Source organism: Carassius gibelio, chromosome B4, assembly GCF_023724105.1.
Source record: "Carassius gibelio isolate Cgi1373 ecotype wild population from Czech Republic chromosome B4, carGib1.2-hapl.c, whole genome shotgun sequence".
NCBI classification, from domain to species: Eukaryota; Metazoa; Chordata; class Actinopteri; order Cypriniformes; family Cyprinidae; genus Carassius; species Carassius gibelio.
In genome coordinates this window covers 4,176,259-4,198,563 of record NC_068399.1, presented here as the reverse complement: position 1 = coordinate 4,198,563, position 22,305 = coordinate 4,176,259, and the positions used below count along the sequence as shown (strand labels likewise).

At 37.1% G+C, this 22,305-nt stretch overlaps 3 protein-coding genes across 3 annotated transcripts in view; 1 reads left to right on the top strand and 2 right to left on the bottom strand.

Annotated features, from left to right (window-relative positions):
* LOC127955916 (gastrula zinc finger protein XlCGF57.1-like) overlaps nt 1-22,305 on the bottom strand; it is a 703,806-nt gene that overhangs the window by 137,567 nt on the left and 543,934 nt on the right. The gene's annotated exons all lie outside the window — the stretch shown is intronic.
* LOC127955965 (uncharacterized) lies at nt 12,369-14,873 on the top strand. The gene is made up of 3 exons (XM_052553677.1): nt 12,369-13,172; nt 13,650-13,773; nt 14,036-14,873. The coding sequence occupies exons 1-3, from the start codon at nt 12,598-12,600 to the stop codon at nt 14,780-14,782; spliced, it is 1,446 nt and encodes a 481-aa protein (XP_052409637.1). The 5' UTR covers nt 12,369-12,597; the 3' UTR covers nt 14,783-14,873.
* On the bottom strand, nt 15,703-18,405 carry LOC127956049 (uncharacterized). The gene is made up of 4 exons (XM_052553807.1): nt 18,168-18,405; nt 16,714-16,908; nt 16,423-16,502; nt 15,703-16,261 (listed from the first exon to the last, which is right to left on the bottom strand). The coding sequence occupies exons 1-4, from the start codon at nt 18,267-18,269 to the stop codon at nt 15,808-15,810; spliced, it is 831 nt and encodes a 276-aa protein (XP_052409767.1). The 5' UTR covers nt 18,270-18,405; the 3' UTR covers nt 15,703-15,807.

Here is a 22,305-nt window from a genome sequence, read left to right as displayed (position 1 = left end):
TCCCTACCCTTCTAGCCCCTACTCTTCCCATCCCTACCCCTCCAGCCCCTAATCTTCCCATCCCTACCCCTCCAGCCTTTAATCTTCCCATTCCTAACCCTCCAGCTCCTAATCTTGCCATCCCTGCTCCTGGAGGAAACAAGAGGAAGGAAAATAACGGTGGATATATATGTTTTTAAAAACATGTATCTAATTTATTTTTGAGACAAATAATCTAGTGATTGTTTTACATTAGAAAATTAATGGACATTTCACCAAAAACAAATAGTGTATTTCAGATTGCTCTCACAGCAGCCAGGAGGTATACAAGGGAGATATTTTGAAGAAACGAGTTAAAGAGGTTGGTCAGCCATTACCTGATATGGATAAAAACTAGGCAGTAGAACATTAAAGAATGGATATTAATGCAAGGTTAGAACTGAACTTATTAACACGTAAGACTTATCTACATTGCACATAATGATATGACATGATTTTCCACTATTACTTCACATGTTTTACATTTGTGGTTCAAGATTTTATTTGTCACAAACACAGTTATATAGAGAATATATAACCAGCAGTGAAATGTAAAACAGGCCCGCTCCATGCACAGTGCCATTATTATCATAATACAAACACAAGAAGAAATTTCTAATATATATATACAGAGATACTTACAGAAATATTTGGGTGAACAGAAATTTACAAGACGTGCAATGAAGAACAGGTTATTGTATTTACTGTATGTAGACAGATATCATATACTGTATGTAGACAACATAACTCAAAATACAGTCCGAAAGTGTATTGTTAGTTATTGCACGTATAAGCCTACTTAACTACTGTACAGATTACATTTCTTACAGTTATTAGGTTTTTTAACAATTTTGCTTCATCATTAGGGGGGTTTTGTGTGTAGATTGAGGGGGGAAATTATTTTAAACTATTTTAACACAAGGCTGCAGCAGAACAAAAAAGTTTATTCAAATAAATTTGTTGTGTAGCTGGCAGTATTGAGAACAATCAAACTAACTTAATATTCTGCGTTTTCATTAGGGAAGGAAGGAATACCTTCTGAAATGGCACACTTGCAGTTTATGGTATGCATGGAAATCTTTACTCTTTACCTCCTTTTTGTTTTCAGTGCTGTTTTTTTGTCTGTAAACAGGATTACGCAAAAACTACCAGATGGAGTTTCATGAAAGGTGTATCATGGGTCAAATAAGTACCCATGATATTTTAGAGCGGATCCAAGTCACTGGGCAAAGTTTCACATTCGCCAGCGTTGTGCCATACAGCATTTCGCCTAATCATTCCTTTCTTTTTATGGCCCTAATTTGTTGGTAGTTTCAGTAGTTAAATATACAAAAATAGCAAAAATGTAGTTTAAGTATTTGAATTAATATACAAATAAGAATGCATTTGAACTACTAGGAAGCTACAGCAAACTCAGTCAAATTAATAATTTAATGGTTTGTAGTTCACGACTCCCCAACACTGGTTATTATTATTACCATCCATCCACTTTTCTTTATGATTCCTACATGTGTGTTGTACTGATTAATTTATTCTTACTATTACCAGCTGTGTCAACTTCAATAAAACGGTCAAATTTCTTGTTGCTCTTAAGGGTCATGTCAGTAATTTCTTCACATATCAGCCTATGAAACATACGTTATACAGGACATAAACGCACAATTATTTGTCAAATTTGAGACCTCTACCTGGTGTGTGTTGCCAGGAGGCGGAACCAAAGCGTGGGAAAATTACATTCCTAGGGGTGCTACAGAGTCTGAGAGTGTGTGAGCTGTAACTTCACATCTCTCCCTTACTTTACATCATAATGGGACATTATATAACAAATTTCATCACTCTATAAGGTCTTCATGTTAAATGTCATTCCTAGGTCTAAGCTTAATATCGAGCCTATGAACTGCATGGATCAAACAGGCCTCATATCAGCAATGGAAACGTGATATAAAGCATATAGACACACTTATTTGTTGAATTTAAAAGTTCCTTGTTATCTTAAATGACATATTTTAAAGATGGCAAAGGCAGTCCATATTATCTGGTGTGACCAATACAAAGGCCTGTTTGAACCATATGCATTTTATGGGCATTAAACTTATAGGTTTACCATTTCTAACAGAACAATGGAATGTTGCATTAAACAGTTACATATGATACAAAACAAGGATGTTTGAAGCATGAAGCATGTTGAAATCACACCTCACTCATTCATAGATCATTTTACACCTCATGTAAAAATTTTCAGATTTGTGGCTCTGCCTTCTGTGAACACAGAACCAGCTAGGGGTCTTAAATTTCACAAATCAAATTTGTCACCAACCCCTGTATCAATAAATGTCCCATGCCAACATTTCCTAATGTAACTTGCACCCCCTCCCCCCACTATGCTGTCTCAAACCTCAATAATACAGTTTTTCATACAGATGAATTATTAAACAGTGACTTTATCCAAAATCTAACAGTCTGAATAATAAATGTGAAGGAACAATTCAAACTCAATGCAAAACTGTGTGTGTCTGTAGCAGATAATTAATTGCACACAGATTTTTTATTTTATTTTTGTAGCATGCGTGACTTATATGTTGCATTAATAAGAGGCACAAAATACTAGAAAATACTTTCACCTAATACTTCTGCAGGTGGATGAGCTTCAACAAAAACAGCATTATCATTATATATTAGACTAATGTACAAACCTGAGTCCAACAAAGTTCAGACACTGTAGAAATCGTGATTAAAAAAGGAATGGAATACTTTACAAATCTCATAAACTTATATTTTATTCAAAATATAACATAGATAACATGTCAAAGGTTGAAAGTGAGACATTTTTAAATGTCATGCCAAATATCGGCTCATTCTGGATTTCATGAGAGCTACACATTCCAAAAAGTTGAGACAAGGCCATGTTTACCACTGTGTGGCATCCCCTCTCCTTTTTATAACAGTCTGCAAACGTCTGGGGACTGAGGAGACAAGTTGCTCAAGTTTAGAAATTGAAGTGTTGTCCCATTTTTGTCTAATACAGGCTTCTAGTTGCTCTTCCTCTTTATGATGCACCAAATGTTTTCTATGGGTGAAAGATATGGACTGCAGGCTGGCCATTTCAGTACCTGGATCCTTCTTCTACACAGCCATGATGTTGTAATTGTTGCAGTATGTGGTCTGGCATTGTAATGTAGGTGACTGTGTTCACCAACAATATCTTCTGAGACACACTGCCACACTGAGAGGCTCTTTTAATACCCAATCATGTTGCCAGTTGACCTAATAAATTGTAAATTAGTCCTCCAGCTGTTCCTTATATGTATATTTAACTTTTCCAGCCTCTTATTGTTACTGGTACCAACTTGAAATCCAATGAAATCCAAAATGGGTGGGGACACTTCATCTGACACTGAAATAATTTTGCTAGTTTACTCATCACAATAAAGGCAATGGTATTCATGTAAATTAAATGAGGGAGACTATCTATTGAAAAAGGGCATGTCCAAAACCACCCCTTCCAAAACAAAAAAAAAACAGGCAAGCGAATGCAAAAACATAGGTCAATTCACAAATTAGACATCTTCCAAATCACTGTCCTCTGAGCTCTCATATTTAAGTCCTTTACTCTCATCCGATATCTCCTCGGACCAGTCTTCAGGCATTAGAGGTCCTAAAGCCAAGCTGTATCTTGAGGAAACAACTTGAATCTTCTCCTCCACATCATTAAGCCTGTACAAGACACTATAGCCCACAATGCCCCTCGTCAGTTAAACTGCCTAGGAGGAAATATAAAATGAAAAACGCACACATTAATGGAACACATTAATTCTTACCCATTAAGACCCTTAACTTGACCCAGTTAAGAGAGCAGCCATACATTTCCATCTCTGACCAGCATTGTAACATTCAATTCAATTAACTTTATTTATCCCTGTAGGGCAATTCAATTTTAGCCTACCAGTCATATCAACAAGAGAACACTTAGCATTCAGAAACACTGTCAATGACATCATATTGCATTTGGGCACCAAAATAAAAAATACACAGGCCAAAATACATAGACTAAGCAGCAACTAAAGTTCAAGTAGATAAATAAATAAATAGATAATAAGACTAAGTAATAAATAAATAATAAAAACGGTACTTCAGTGTTAACCCCATGTTCTTACCACGGTTTCCTCATTTCTGCAATCAGCTTCCTAATGCCATCAGCCAGCCCTTCGAGGTAGGTGCAGTGCTGTCTCATCTCCCTAAGAATTAGGATCTTCTCTTCTTGCAGCTGTATCTTTGACATGTATGCATCGAAGATCTTCTTCTTAGTGAGAATGTTTGTGGATTCTAAAGTCATACAAATGAGCCGGTCAATAGTCAACACTGTCTGATGTCATGTACCCACTGCTGCACCATTTTCTCCCAAGTTCAAGTCTCAAGTTCTCCAGCCTCTGGGACTCAGCCTAGGCCTTTCGGACGGTCTTCAATAAAAATGCAAACAAACAATTGCCTTTGCCATCTTGGACCAGATTAATTCTGTGTAATATGGTCAATACCTTGACATATCTGTTGGACAATACAAGATGAAGGCCATCATGCTTGCGAGCTTTTTGAAAACATATTCAAATGTTACTGGATGGCCTATTCCAATTTAATTAAAATAAAGGTTTCTCTTCTATATTTTTATATAAAGAATGAAAGAATAACTGAAAGAACAAAACATTTTTATTAATGTAATAATGGAGGATCACATACCAGATTTGGTCATGTACTTCGTTTTGAGAGCACAACGAGAGAGGAAACTGTTCACCATTTCCACCTCTTCCCCTGCAGTTGTGCCAGCACCCTCCTGATTCCTACCATTCCAGACAATCTAACAAATGTGTGAAAAGGTTATTGGTTATGGATGCAGCAATCTCAGTTTTGCAAAGACATAAATATTGCATTCTCATTATCAATAATTAAATTAAATAGCAATAGTAAATGGCATAATAAAGACAATACCTCACACTTAGTTGAATGGGCCTTGGTGTTGATGACTGACAAAAACGGCCTCATTTGAGGAAGAGGGCTCAGTTCAGGCATACAGACTGACATCTTCTGAAGATAGGGCCAGTACTTGCATGAGATGTCAGTGCAGTAGAAATTAATGTTTGTGGCTGCCTGAAGCTCCTTCTGCAGGAATAGGGGATATGCAAAGATCTCCCCCCTTTACATGTTGAGACCCTTTAATATCACCCCATACCTGCAAACAGCTACCTCAAGACCCTCTTCATCAAGTTTGCTAGCTCTTCTGGCAGTCTCCCTGGCAGCAGACCACTGACTCGACAAGAGCCTTTTCCTGGAGTCTGCATGAAAAAAATATATATATATATTAGATGGCAAAAATACTGCAGTCACACAGCAGGGCTACAAACTCTGAATCATTACTAACACTTTTCGCTTTACTCCTGATTTATATTTTAAAATAGGCTACATTAAAATAGAAAACAATATTAGTAATTGTAATAGCCTAATAGTTCACAATATTACAGTTTTTTTTAATCCGATAAATACAACCTTGAAGTGACTTTTTCAATTATTTATTAGCTTTATAATAATAATAATATAGGCCTAACACATATAATATCAAAACAAACTTTAAACTGTATATATTGTTGTCAACACCACTTACCTGCTTGATGAAGTCCTAGAGGAGGAAGTCTTCTTCTTCTTTTTTTGGCGATTTGCATCAATTTTGTGCATTACTGCCACCTACTGTAAGGAGAATGTTGTGGTTGCAAGCGGATCATTAACGGACATTAACGGATATTTCCCCCGAATTTTCACAGCTGAAAAAAACATGCACATTTCACATTTGAGGGTATTACTCCTGTGAAGTAGTTATTCAGTGTTTTTTTTTCTCTTTAAATTAAACTTTAGCAAATTATGGTGACCTCACGTGATGCACTATTAATGTATTGTACCATACACAGCAAAAAAAAAACAGGTTATGGTTAACATGGTTTAACGTCGATATAACACATTGTTTACCTTTCACCTAAACGAGGAGCTGGGGGAAGCAAGAAAAACAGACGTTTTACTCATTACTTCAATAAAAATGTGACGTTTAGATGTTTTTTTCAGCGTGGAACAAGGCAAATTAATGCTTTTCACCTTGAAAATATTAATGTTTTTTACATTTTAAATAATTAAATAGAAAATTGCTCAGTGATCATCAATACAACAGAATGCCATTTTTCTTGGTTTAATGAAAACTAAAATAGATCGTTATGGCAGAGCTTACAGCGATAGCGCGTAGAATAGGTCAACATCCGGGTATTTCTCCACGGGAACGTGTTAACGCAAATGTGTAAGATTCACGTTTGAGGGCGTTAAACTGTGACATCTAGGCAAGGCAAGGCAAGTTTATTTATATAGCACATTTCGTACACAATGGTAATTCAAAGTGCTTTGCATAAAAGAAAGTAACGTAATCATGAAAAAAAATAACAAAAATAAAACAAGTAATTTTAAAACTTTTAAAACGATTAAAACATTTAAAAACAGTTAGAAAATGATTTTACATAAAAATAATAAAACAATAATAAAACATAAAACAGCAAAAATATAGTGCAATCAGTTCTACACGTTTTCCAGAGTGGACCAACGTGATTATTTCACGTCTTGTCGTGATACCAGGTTGGCTCAGGTGTTATGAAAGCCCAGGTTGCTCTGATAGTGGCCTTCAGATCTTCTGCATTCTTGGGTCTGGCGTATCGGATCTTCCTCTTCACAATACCCCATAAATTTTCTATGGGGTGAAGGTCAGACGAGTTTGCTGGCCAATTAAGAACAAGTATACCATGATCCTTAAACCAGGTGCTGGTGGCTTTGGCACTCAGGTCAAGTTAAGTCACCTTTATTTATGTATCGCTTTAAACAAAATACATTGCGTCAAATCAACTGAACAACATTCATTAGGAAAACAGTGTATAAATAATGCAAAATGACAGTTAAAGGCAGTTCATCATTGAATTCAGTGATCTCTGTTCAGTTGAAATAGTGTCTGTGCATTTATTTGCAATCAAGTCAATGATATCGCTGTAGATGAAGTGACCCCAACTAAGCAAGCCAGAGGCGACAGCGGCAAGGAACTGAAACTCCAACGGTGACAGAATGGAGAAAAAAACCTTGGGAGAAACCAGGCTCAGTTGGGGGGTGGAAACAGTTCTCCTCTGACCAGACGAAACCAGTAGTTCAATTCCAGGCTGCAGCAAAGTCAGATTGTGCAGAAGAATCATCTGTTTCCTGTGGTCTTGGTCATTGGCACAGTTGTTTGATGAACTTGTGAAAACTGGAACGAGAGAGAGGAGAGGAGAAAAGAAAACAGCGATAGGTTTGAATAAAAAATGCTAATGACAAGCTAACGAGTGCTAACGCAATGAAGGTGTACTTCACTCACGGATATAAAATAAAAGTGAACGATCAAAATTAATCTGATTAGATTGATCAATAATATCAGAAATATGGTGTGAATTAAGTCATATTTTATCACATTAAAAAACAGAGAGTGATAGTAAGATTAAGATTCTAAAAAAAAAAAATTTGAAATCTGAATCTCCATGAAGTTGGTCAGCAGCAGGAAGCATGAAGTGCTCTAAAACTTCCTGGTATATGACTGCGTTGACCTTGGACCTCAGAAAACACAGTGGACCAACACCAGCAGATGACATGGCACCCCAAACCATCACTGACTGTGGAAACTTTACACTGGACCTCAAGCAACTTGGATTGTGTGCCTCTACTCTCTTCCTCCAGACTCTGGGACCCTGATTTCCAAAGGAAATGCAAAATTTACTTTCATCAGAGAACATAACTTTGGACCGCTCTGCAGCAGTCCAGTCCTTTTATCTTTACCCCAGGCGAGATGCTTCTGACGCGGTCTGTTGTTCAAGAGTGCCTTGACACAAGGAGTGCGACAGCTGAAACCCATGTCTTGCATACGTCTGTGTGTAGTGGTTCTTGAAGCACTGACTCCAGCCGCAGTCCACTCTTTGTGAATCTCCCCCACATTTTGAATGGGTTTTGTTTCACAATCCTCTCCAGGGTGCGGTTATCCCTATTGCTTGTACACTTTTTTCTACCACATATTTTCCTCCCCTTCGCCTCTCTATTAATGTGCTTGGACACAGAGCTCTGTGAACAGCCAGTCTCTTTTACAATGACCTTTTGATTCTTGCCCTCCTTGTGCAAGGTGTCAATGGTCATCTTTTGGACATCTGTCAAGTCAGCAGTCTTCCCCATGATTGTGTAGCCTACAAAACCATTATAGAATACAGAATACATAGAGAGACCATTTAAAGGCCTTTGCAGGTGTTTTGAGTTAATTAACTGATTATAGTGTGGCACCAGGTGTCTTCAACATAAAACCTTTTTACAATATACAAATTTTCTGAGATACTGAATTTTGGATTTTCCTTAGTTGTCAGTTATAAACATCACAATTAAAAGAAATAAACATTTAAAATACATCAGTCTGTGTGTAATGAATGAATATAATATTTAAGTTTAACTTTTTGAATGGAATTAGTGAAATAAATCAACTTTTTGATAATGTTCTAATTATATGACCAGCACCTGTAAATGGCTAGTATAGCAAAACCATGTTAAAGTGAGGTTAAAGTGAGTGCTTTTTTGAAGCTTTGATTGTGTTTACAGTGTGCAATATAACATGTGTTCATGTTTTGCATGTAAAAAAACAGCATTTTTCACACAATTCACCTATCTGTATACCGCTGTTTTCGCTGTCATAAAAACGGGCTGATGACTTCCTTGTTTCTATGAAGTCCCTCCTTCAGAAATACGTAACGAGTTCTGATTGTGCCAGCGGTTCCTGTGTTGTGATTAAACACCAGCTGAGCGCAGGCTGCTCTCCTGGAAACCAGTGTTAATTTTGACACAAAATTTTAATTTAGTTTTAGTCTTAGTCTTTTGACTATAATTCTTTTTAGTTTTAGTCAAGTTTTAGTCATCTGATTTGTTTTAATTTTAGTCTTATTTTAGTCGACTAAAATTGCTTGGTATTTTAGTCGACTAAAATAAGACTAAAATCAATAACAGATTTACTAGACAATTTTTTACAGCTGGTATAGGAAACAAACTTAACCAAAATATATAAAACACAAATTCAACTTTATTTCAACACAACTGTGTCTTTATTTCGATTCAAAAGCTTTTATGCAGCAACAAATACTGTCATGATAATGTAAACAATAACTAGCTGCCAATTGACCATCAATAAAAGAAAAATAACGTTAGGTCCAGGACCTTAAAGCTTACAGCTGAGCTGAACAATAAGTGCATACATTTAAAGTAAATATTTAATAAGTTGGCAGCTAGGTGGATAAAAAAAGTAACAAGATTTTATAAGGTATTCATTTGTCTAGCAATATTGTATGTTTTAAATACTACAATATTGCTAGATTTGTATGTATAATGATAGGATGTGAACATTCATGTTTCACATGACTAATATAGAAATATTTGTGATATTGTCAACAAGTAGAACATTATAAAATATACTAAACATTAGTATTAATCAAATGTATTTATCATGATATTACGTATTAGTATTGTGCTCGCATCTAATTTGAAGAAGGGGCTATTTTACAGTACTTTTCAGTTCGTAATATTTAATGCTACAACATCTACGCACTGCACTATTCCAATTTTGCTTAGCTCAATAAACAAAAGAACATCGTTATAAAATTACATTTGAGAAAATGTCCGGGTGGCTCGTCAGTAAATGTCTTTTCAAATTGGTTGTGTTCTTGCCACGAATGAGCGCTCCGCGTGCTTTACACTTTGTTTTGTTTTGTTCGTCGTCAAACGTGAAGTGAGCTGTGGACATTTTGTCGCTCTTTTAGACAGTAGGGACTTAAAGCAACAGCTGCGAATGGAACGGCTACAGCGACCGGAAGTTTGCCGTCACACCGCTGTAGCCAAGAACGTAAAAGTCACTAAGCAACGGTAAAACAGAACAGCGCAACGCAGCATTAATTCATTTATTGAGATCCAAAAAAATATATAATTTAAAAAAGCAAGAGAAGGATTGCTTTTGGCATTAAATGACAATCCTTTGTCAGAAGAGGAGTTTTTAATATTGTATGATGTAAATAAGTCTAAAAACATAACATTTATTTACCTAACCTCTCACGTTGTAGCGACTCTGGCAAATCAGCTGTTCTCCCGTAGTAGACCGTTAAATTAGAACGTCAGAAAGTAGCAGTTAAATTCGCGCAGGCGCAATACAACGCCAGAATGGCGTTGCCGTTCCACCAGAGGCTGTTGCTTAAAGTCCCTATCACCTCTTCGAATGCCGACTTCCCGGGAGCTCATAAAAACTGAAAACCTTCGCTTCACGTCTCAATAAGTCAGGCTCTGATTGGTTCTCTTCTCTCATGCAGTCTGTTCTGTTTTGCCGGTTCTTTTGCTCATTCCTCGCATCTCTCCTGTCTGCTGATTTGATTTTCGTCACAGTCTATTTTCGTCTCGTCCTTTATTCGTTGACGATAATGTCAATCAATTTAGTCATAGTTTTAGTCTCCATCAGTGCCTTCTATTTTAGTTTTCGTTTCGTTTTCGTCGGCAAAAATATATTCGTGACGAAAATAATGACGAAAATATTTAGTCAACGAAATTAACACTGCTGGAAACGCGATTGGACTAGTTTTGGACTAGTTTTGAGAAGCAAGTGGGCAGGAGCATGTGCTGGAGATGTACTTATAATCACAGGAGCGTTTTTTTTATTGACGAGATGCGCATGAAAATCACATTCGATTTTTTTGCACAGCCCTAACATCTAGTTTACAAAGCTAAACAGCGTTGCCCTTTGTGTAAAAAGTTACAGAAACTGTTAAACGCAACAACTTAAATAATAAAGTACACTTACCGGTTGTGATCCATAAACAACACCTTCTCCAGACAAAGAGGGAACTGCTCCATCTTTCAAGAATAATCTTTGTGCGAATCCGGCATTAAACCGATTGAGATTGAGCAAGTGCTGCACATGGTTTTACATTTGGATTAAAATTTTCGGGAACCAAGTTAAACATGAATTGTAACCATAAATCTTAAAGTACAGTGTCCCTGGGAAGGCCAAACAAAGATGATTGGACTCCGAGATGAAAATAACAGCGTTTCGACGACATGGCGACAAACACAAATGCAACTCTTCCTCCTTTTCCATGTAAGTGCAACAGGACCACGGCCCATTTTTTTGTGTATCCATGTGGGCGAAGGTTAGTCAAAAAACTGTTTTAGTGACGTCATTACTGCAGGAACTAGAGCGATGTAGTCCAAACGGGTCGTTCGTTGTAGGCGAATTCTGTTAAATAAAATATCTCGCTTGGCATTAAACTTTGAGCTTTAGAATTTTACAGATATTATTCATACTCTAACAACAACATTACACACTAACTAAAGTTTAAAACATGGAATCAAGAAGAACGGGACCTTCAATTTTTATAAAGGTTCATATGTAATTAAAACATTTATGTAAATGAGTGCAGAAAGGAACGTGAGTAATCTTGCCTGACGCTGATATTACAATAGCCAGTCTTAACATTTTATGTGATCTGGCTCTTGATTTTATTATTTAATTTTATTTCTTTGACGGGAGGCAAATACATCAAACATGCACTAGGTAAGAGTGTTTATAGTAATTGATGTTGGGCAAAACACATGTAACCCAGGTATAATCCCCTCAAAGTTAAATAAAAAGTATTTAGGACTCTTAATAATAATGTTTATTGGGTACTGAATTCATAGGTCTTTAAAATGTGTATATGGGCATCTACCCCTTTAAGAGCATCATTTGTGTTATAGTTTGGTTGTAATATACATGTGCAAAACGTGGGTTTTACTAACAAGTTAGTTTTGTCCGTTATTCATTGGTGAATAATTGTTTAAGCCCGCCTGATATCTACGTAATGTGAAGTTTGATTGGTTCTTGAGAGTGGATGGGAAAAGGAGAGAAGAAGAAAGAAAGCGAACGGAACAGGTGTGTGTCAAAGCGCGCCGTTGTATGTGTGAGAGAATAGCGATTAATCCGGATAGGATTGATTGATTTCATTTATTTTTGAGCAACAAAAAGTATTGAAATAGTTTATTTAGCAGTATTTGTTTTGTTTTCACAAAGTTCGCTGGCTGTAGGCTGAATGCTGAGTTAACTTTCTGTTTGTCAGTACACTTGTGTGAGTTCCAGACGAGTTAGTGCTTACTACAAACGAAATAGTGACTACTAAAGTGAACTTTTAATATCAACGTGAATAACGGTGATAAGGAGAAGTTTAGCGACTGGACATCCAGGTAGCGCCCTGAATTCACTATATGCACGGAGCGTTCTTTGGAACTTCCGCATAAAGATAAGTCAGCCCGTGAACTTCCGGTGGAACGTCATTTGATGTTGTGGTACTTTTAGGTTAGTGGGCGGCACCTTCAAATCCAACTCCTTGAGACTCTAGTGGTTTATAGATACAGTTTGAACTAGAACTTATTTATTTAATTTATTATTTATTCAATATCTACGTGAAAATAAAGTAATAACTTAGGTTAACGGAAATGAAAAAGGCATTTAAATTTCAGCGCTGTGAGGGAACGTCAGCTGAGCACTGTTGTGTCCCTCAGTGTTCGTCCTCAGCGAAATTCAACTCAGTTATAAGTTTTCATACTTTCCCTTCAGACGTACAACAGCGAAAGAAATGGATAATAAATATAAAAAGAGACAATTTTATTATATCTCACCATACACGCGTGTGTAGTCGGCACTTTGTGCCAGAAGAGCTCAAGGAGCCTGCTGAAGTCGGAGGGAGGCGAAGGCTGAAGTCTGGTGCCGTACCTGTACTGTTCCCTTGGAATAATTACTCTCTTGGAGAGAGAAGGCTTGGAGTTTGGGAAAGGAGAACGAGACCAGAGAGTATGGAAACTGGGGAATATTATGAACGTATATCTACCAACGACCACGATTACAGCGCAGCACCGCAGCCCGCGTTTGTTGACTTGGTTCTGGAAGAAAACGAAAGGCTTCGCGAAGAAATCGACCATGTGAGGCAGCAGATGGAACAGATGTCACTCAAACAGCGTTTTGGGCTTCAGCGATTTACCGGTTCTGACAGTGATATCCGTTTCTATACCAGGTATGTAGACATATTTAATTTAATAAAAACGCATTATACTTTAAGAACACTTTAAATATCTTGCATTTAAAGACTGATATTATACAGTGATCATACTATCTTTACTAATTACATTTAAAAATAAAATATTATTTAATATTAAAACACTTTATAGGCTTAATGTGCATCGTGCATTAAAGAAGTACTCCAAATAAAGTTTAATTGTAATATTTATATCCTAAACTTCAAGCATTATGTCAGTAAATATCGATTTTTAGTATACTTAGTATGAAATAAATTATTTTAAAAACATTTTGGTTTAGGTTTTTTTTGCACTACGGTGTCCAAACCACAAACATTGAAGCTTAAATATAAATAGACCAGTGCAAGTCACTTCCTACTTCAGGTTCACCTCTGACCTGGTGTGTATTTATGTAATAATATGTATGGTGCTATATGCAAGAAATATCAATGCTTTGACATTTTCACTATTTACAGGTTTTCATCTTATGATCATCTGATGCGGTTTTGGCAGGTTATTGAACCATCACTGAGATTCATGGTTCGAGTAACCAGAGCAGGAACTGCAAACATTGAATCTGAAAAGCAAAGTGCTTCCATGGTAAGTCTGTTGTCTGTCCAAACTCTCCGGCTACAGAATTTATGCATCCTATCATTTACTTGTTCAAAACATGGTTGGACTTTTACTTTCTGAAGCCAGGATGTTCACATTATGACCAACACTAGTACTTTTAGAATTTAATGTAGAATGAATGGAAATAAATTCCACACCATCAGATATCTGTTGTTGTAACTTTACTGTACACCTACTAGTTTTGACAATTACATATACAATTTAATACAATTTTGTTATGATCTGTCAGTCCTTACAGGCAATAGATGAACTGTTCCTCTTCCTGAACTACCTTGCTCTTGGTCTGAAGCAGAGGGACCTAGCTGAGCGGTATGGGGTGCATCAATCTACTGTAAGCAGAATCATTCTGACCTGGAGCAATTTCCTGTTCTCTGTTCTTGGTTCACAATGCATTTGGATGACTCAAGACAAAATTAAGGAACACTTGCCATCAGAGTTTGAAGACTACCCAGACACCACCACAATTCTGGACTGCACCGAGCTCCGGTGTCAAACACCCTCCTCCCCTTTACTTCAGAGTGAGGTATACTCAAACTATAAGTCCCACTGTACCCTGAAGGGAATGATTGGCATGGCCCCCCATGGCGCTGTAACCTTTGTTTCCTCCCTTTTTGCCGGCTCAGTAAGTGACAAACAGATCTTTGTAGAGTCAGGTATTCTTACTCTGCTTAGGCCAGATATGGCAATTATGGTCGACAGAGGCTTCCTTGTGGATGACTGTGTGCCCTGTAAGGTGTACAGGCCTGCATTCCTCGCTGGGAGACCTCAGATGCCAAAGCACGAGGTCAGGGAGACCCAATCTATTGCACATCTCAGAGTGCACATTGAGCGCCTAATTCGTAGACTGAAGGAATTTAAATTCTTTGATACGGTCATCCCCTTAAACATGTTTGGGAGCATAAATCAGCTTTATGCAGTTGCATGCCTACTGTTAAATTATCAGAGTGGGCCACTTGTAAAAGCTTGGGCTAAGTAAAAGTGCCTCTTGTTTTTATCCTCTCTTAATCCTTGTAAATATCTTAAACATGCCTCTAGATTTCTTCTCTGTATATATCATTCATCTCATAGTTTAAACTTAAAATCTATTCACAAAAAATCTGATTAACTGTAATATAATTACTTTTGTTGTTTTTACATTATTTATATGTTTTATACTCTTTGTTAATTGTATTTTACTTTTATCTTCCAACACTTTTGGCTTGAAACATTTCAAGCCATTCAATCAGTTTCCATCAATTTGTACATATTTTTTGCCCCATGCTTTATTTTGAATTGTTTCCACAAATGTACAGGATCTGTTGTTAACTGATTAAATTATGTATTTTAATAAACATGTTATCTGTTTGTGTGTTCTGAATTTATACTTCATTAGTTAACAAATATTGAAAAGTTAAAGTAAAAGTAATCAACCTTTTGCTTCATTGTTTTAATGACTCCCTCATCTCTGTATATTCTTTGTATGAACATGTCGTCTTCAGTAAACACAACAAAATCACACCACTTCATCCCGGAAATGAATGGTTGGCCCTGCACCTGCCAGTAGTAAGTGTGAGACTGTTTGAGCTGTAGCACTCCACCAGAGACCCTAATGTAGGCACAGTCCACATAGCTTCTCAAATTTGGGCACTTCACTTCTACCAGTCCAAACACAGGATCAGCTTTAGGGCCGTACACCAACCCATCTGGTGATGAGCCAAGCCAAGGTGCATCGGGGTGGATGATAAAACCACAAGGGTAGTGATTTACCTCCTTAATGCAGCAGTATTCCTCAATAGCTTTGGGCTCCATCTGAAGGCCCCGTTTCATTTCTGCAGACTGATAGCCTGACTTCAAAATTCTCACCGCTAGACTCGCCGCTGAGGACTGCCCTCTCACATGGCAAACTTCTCTAGACATAAATTGATACACATAAAAATAACTTTAGTATTTATATTAGATGACAATAAATGAGTATTTAAATGAGAAAACAAAATGTGCTGAATGTGACAGTATAGTTTACAGTTACCTGAATCTAGAGGAGGTTAGACGTGGCTTTCTCAATAAATGCCATTCCCTCATTGTGCTTTGTTGTCTTGTGCCCATCTCAGTTTCGTGTGCCATGACTTCTGTTGTTGCTAGAGAAGTCATGTGCATCTGCTGATGGTGAGTCAACACAAAACAGCACTCTGAGGGACCTAGACAGTAGCCATCCAGAGGTAAGTATGGTCGTGGTGGTGCAGTGCTATGTGGACAGGTCTTTGGTGGGCTCCATGCTGGAAGTTGATAGGACAGTAAACTCCCTTCTTGGACTTTTCCAAAAGCACTGTCAACTAAAGGCACATCCCCTGAAATACCCATAGTGGCTATTAAAGGAGCAGATTCTTTCGACATGCCTTCGTAAATATCCTTCACCCGTAGAACTGACATGTCTGGAAGGCAACAGGTCAGGTTACAGGCAGCTTTATACAGGTTGCTCCTGAAAACACATAAAAGAAATGCACACAGTGTTAATTAAAGGTTCATGTAATGTGTAGATTACAGTGATCATAAACAAGTCTGAACAAAAGTATTTTACAGTTTAATACATATTTTCAACACATGCATGTAGTAAAACAACTTCCCATTTCTACACCTTACCTGATGCCTTCTGCCAATCTTCTCTCCTTGGGCCTAGCTGACAATACCACCATTTCATTTGTTGGACCAGGCTTAAAGCCCTGTAAATGAATGTTGTATAAGAACTTATTTGTGCTGTATTTAGTTTACTTTAGCTCCATGATTTACCTATTTTCATAAGAAAAGATTCTGCACTATCTGTGTTATTGGAAATTGATGTGAGAACAAGAACAAAACTTAACAAAGAAGATGTAGGATTATATTATAATGTGTAAATTAACAATTAATTGTGATAGTGTTGAGCAGCATCACCTGGGTCCTGGGTTTGTGCCATTGCTGCTCAGACCCTGTGCAGCTGTGAGTCGGGGGGACAGCTGCCGCTCCCTGTTGGCTGTAATGTGCTGTTTGGAAGAGCAATGCTGCAATGTGATTACATAGAGCAAGCCCTGCCACACATGAGCACTGACAGGCCATCAGCTCAACAGGTTTAGTGTGTTTGAGGACAACCTGTAAGCGAAAAAGATATCAATTGTATATTTTCTGTGTTTTAGGATTCAGGCAATCATAGTCACTAATTACTGGAATAAATAATCATTAGTTGAATTATGTTGGTTTGCACTGTATCTAGTGTTCGAATCTTCCTTGGGCTACAGTGTCAAATGTTGGCAAGCTAACTAACTCTACTCTCTGGGAATCTTAATAGGCCGTATTTGTAATAAATTACTGTGTATATACTTGTTAGAATACACAGTGTGCAGTTGATATAGTGGTACAGTGAACTATTGTCCTGACAGCAACAGTTATGCTGTAAGCCTTTGTAAACTCCAAACATTGGTCTATTACAATCATTATCTGCATAATTTTTTTTATACATACATATATATATATATATATATATATATATATATATATATATATATATATATATATATATATATATATATATTATATATTTTTTCATTGAATTCCAAGAGAGCAGACACTGCATTATTACATTTTATTACATTGAATCTGATCTCATTCCCCTACACTCAAGTTGTGTGGTCTCTCATTTTTCCTCATAGACCTGAAGCATCTTGCCCTCACAGAAACCTCTCCTGCCTCGTTCTTGTCAGAAACTGAGAAACAAAACAATTATAAAAACACTAGGAATATCAATACACATGCACTTGGATTTTTCCTCAGCAGTGGAAACATCTTATACTGCCTGCTGTTATTTATAGTCATACAGATAAGAGAACATCATTCAAAAGGGAAAATCTGTAACCTGTGGCATTTCAAGCTTTTAATAAAAATGCATGCGTCTTGCGGAAGAACATTGTAGCCGGAGCTACTTCTCTATGTTTATGTCTATGGCGAGTCACGCAGGGATGTCCATACATAGTGATACAAACCGACTGGTCTAAAATAGTCCCAATATAAACACTATTATAGGTGTATAACGTAGTGATTCAGGATAAGACAAAAACACGGTTTAGAAAATCGATTCATGATGTATTCGCTCATATAAATTGTGTAAATTTTGAAAATAAAAAAAGTTACAGACAGCAGCTAAATAACATTGTGGTATTTTAAAGATTTAATGATATATCAACATACTAGTGTATATGTCGAGCCTGGTAATCACGGGAGAGTACCTAGACACGTAATTGTAAATTTAAATGCTGACAACTAACGTTAAAAACGCGTTAACTGTTTGGATGTTTGCTAGCGATCCTATCTCGTAAACAACATCATAACAGCAGTCTTAATAATCGATAACTTACCTTCACAGTCATGAATATAACTGGATATGTACAGCTTAAATCCTTTTTCCCGTTTACTGGACGAAGCCTTGGAGTTTTCCTGAATAAGGCGGTGTACATCATTGATGTTGACTTGAGGTAAATCCTGAAGGCAGCGAGTGTAGAAAGACATCTTCACGGCCGCTTGATTTTGCACATTTGACCGGAAATGACTGAGCTGACTTATCTAAACCAGGAAGTGGCCGTGCATATAGTCCATTACCGAGAGATTCAGGGTTCCCCTGGCAACGAGGGATCGCGAGGTTGTTAGGACGTGCATATCAGTGAGAACCGAGGGATTAAAGTTTCCTAACAAGGGAGGACTCTTCACTACGGTTAAGGTATTTCAGTTTAATATTTATTTGGCTCTTCGGAGTGAAGCGGCCAATTATCTTTTTTGTTTTGTGGCCACAACGCACGCGAGCAACGGTTACAGGCCTGCAACGAGGGGTGAGCGTGATTGGGTGTGTATGTGTGTGTGTGTGGGCCCACGTGAGTTAATGTGTTTATCTGTCAAATTATAACTGCTGCTTTATTTGCAACAAGGGGTTTGATTTATTAATATTCATTTTCTGTTAAAGGGAAGTTTCTTATATTTTACATGTAAATAGATGGGCATTTAAAACCGTGTAAGAACTATATTGAGGGACATTTGATTTATTATTTGGTAAAAAGAGTCATATTCAACAGCTAACTTTAATATTCCTCTGTAGATTGACATACAATTGTGAAAGTACATTTATCTGAGATTGTGTATCATTTAATATTCTAACTGCCCAATTGTGCTCATTTTAAAAGAGGCAGTTAATTGTAGTTTACTTTTTTATTTATTCTGCCCTTTTGTTTCATATTTTCTATTTTTCATCTAAATTCATATTTGTTTTAATAAACATTGTAATCGTATTATTTGAAGTGATTTCATCGAGTGGTTGAGTTGAAGGTTAATCTGAATATTTCGTATTGTGTTAATTTATATTCACATAAAAAGTCAGGGTTATAGCTACACATAGGGAATAGTGTTTGTGCTGAAGGGTGTTAAGAGAGTTCCCTTATAATAAGTCGAGAGACTGCAAAGTTTGAACCCGAGTACCCGCCTTAAGAGCTCAAGTACATCATTACTGAGAGGGAAGAGGGTGCTACACACACAAAGAAATGCATTGTGAAATAACAATCAGACATTTGGACAGGATTAGTTTTTTCAGAGGATCACTGAGTTTGCTGAAAAACAGTAGGTAATTTTCTCTGGAATTATAACAGAGGTTGTGTGAGAAGAACACAGACGTGGCAGATTCATACAGGATTAAAATCAAGTACATCTGTGAAACACAAACTTCTACAACGACCCCCTGTAAAACTAGTCCCGTCCGAATAGGGCTTTAGCCCATGTTTTACTCAACCTCAAAGCATCCTTAGCTGTATATGACTTTCTTCTTTCAGATTAATCCAATCTGTGTTATATTAAAAAGCATTCTGGTGCTTCCAAGTGTTAAATTAGCAATAGGTGGGTGTTTTTATTAAACAATCCAAAAGTAGTGGGTTTAAACTTTATTGTCCAGCACTCTGGAAATTTTTCTTTGGCTTCTCATACGACACAATTACTCAAATAATATAAAAGAGCACACATATACACAAAAAAATTTATCATAAAGAATACCTGCCTACCTTTCACTTAAAATAACTTCCACTGGTACAAAGGAATATATCTCCTTCCAGATGGGAGCATTAAAATTCAGAGTGAAGTGGGTGTGTAAAATTTCTATATGTTGCCAAGTACAGTTACTCCAGCTGCATTTGCTGGCACCCTATTATTTTCTCTGCTCTTCTTACAATCTTTTTTTTCATATACAATTTACTTTATGATTTTTGACAGCTTACAACACATAGCACAATGAAATTTCTCTCTGCTGTGCCTTTTTTCAAACAACAACCACTAAAACCCCAACATAGAAGACAACAAAATTTGACATTTAAGGTTAGAAAATTAAGCAGTTTAAATACCATTAAACCAAACCAACAAAAGACAAACAAGACAAAAAATAATAATAATAAAAAAAAAACTAAAAATAACATAATAATAACTAAAATAAAATAATCAGTTTAACAAATAAGATCAGATTTAAGCCAGTTAAGCCATCACATTTAAGACGTGGCTGATTTTCCATGACATGGTATAGTGCACATTTTAAAAGTTTCCATATATTTTAAGAATGGCTGCCATGACTTAATAAATTTAGACAATGAACCAGTTAGAGTACATCTCATCTTCTCCATGTTTAAAAACCTCATAATGTCAGCGATCCATTGGTCATGTGTTGGAGGATGTTCCTGTTTCCACCTTAAGAGTATGAGATGTCATGCAAGCAAAGAGGCAAAAGCTATAGCATTTGAATAGTGTTTAGTTAAAGAAATGCTAGAGGGTACCACCCCAAAAAGTGCAGTCAAAACAGAGGGAGTACAATTAACTCTATACACCTCAGAAAAAGTGTTGAATATAGATGTCCAATAGTTATCGAGATTAGGACATGTCCAGAAGGTATGCAAAAGTGAACCAATATCCGCTTTACAGTGATTACACATTGGATCACTTTCTGGATAAAACTTAGCCAACTTTTCCTTAGAAATATGCAAACGAGGAAGGACCTTATATTGAAGGAGTCCATGTCTTGCGCAAATAGAGGATGAATGCACCCTCTTCAGCATAGAGTCCCAAAGATCATCTGATAAATTTATCGCCAAAACTTTTTCCCAGTGTGCTTTAATAATTGAGAGAGAAGGGGTGTGTATTTCTAACAGTAAACAGTACATTTCTTTAATCACTCCCTTCTTACGAGCATTGATGTCATTAATATTATCCAGAGGAGTTATCTCTGGAAAGTTACGTAAGGTTGTGTATATACTAGCTATAAAATGGCATATCTGCAGATAACCGTAAAAGTGAGTACCAGGTATATTAAATTGGTCAGTCAACTGTGAGAATGAAGCAAAAATTCCATCTATAAAAAGGTATTTTATAGTCTGTAAACCTTTACTGCTCCAAGTCTCATTCAAGTTCACACAGACTTTCTTTCTAAATCGTTTAATACTGTTTATGCATCAGTGAATCAAGCCAGTGACTAAACGATCAACTTCACGTTGTTTCTCTTAGTAGCATGAAACAAATCTGTTATTTAAATTGTGATTTAACTACAGAGAGCGATCAAAGAACTCTCGCTTTTTTCCGGAGCGGTTACACATCGCGAGTATATCTGCACACTTGCCCAAACTGCCGTTACAATGAATGGTGCTTTTATGCTGCACAACGGAGCTCTTACTGTATTCATGTGTTTGCTGTTAGCTGTGGTGAAAGCATTTTGTGAGAAAACGTGTTGCAATAACGACGAGATCACTGCATCCACGTGTGGCAGTTGTTACGTCACCTGCCGTGTTTAGCCAATTGAGGGCGCTCACAGGCTATAAAAAGGTAAATGATGTGCTACCTGAGATACGTCACCTGTTGAATTGTTGCGTCGGTAACGCGTATCCGTCACTTCCGCACTTCCGTCATTCCCTGGCGCTAGCAAACATCAAGGTAAGCAGAAAGCGCTTCTAGTGTGTTGGCTGTGGCTCCGTTATTTGGTTAATACAGTTTTCATGTGTGTTTATAGGTTGCAATTAATTTGGAGCATCGGTTTCGATTCAGGGATTGCTGCCGTGCGGCTATGTAAACAAGCCGTGCGTAGACTTTAACGACGGTAGGAAGAATGCTTTGTGTATTTATTCATGATGCACATATTATAGCAACTGAAAGTTGAGAACGATAACTTGCCCCTGTCGCAGCTGTGAGACCCAATGCAGTCGCTGTAATTTTGTTGATTCCTACCCTGGCCTTGGTTGTAAGAGTCCTGTCGTGTGTGCTATTCAAATCTCCTTGACGATTGGTAAGAGATTTTTGATCTGTTCCCGTATTGGGATGGGAGAGAACCAATCTAACAGAGTCTCGTTTTTGTGTATAGGTTTGGAGAAGCCAGTAGCTGCTTTTTATTTGAGGCACTTGTGTCCTTTTACAGCTGCATTGCTGTCCTGTTTCCAGAAACTATTTTTTATTATTATTATTTTCCTTTTTTCCCCAAACAATCCTTGG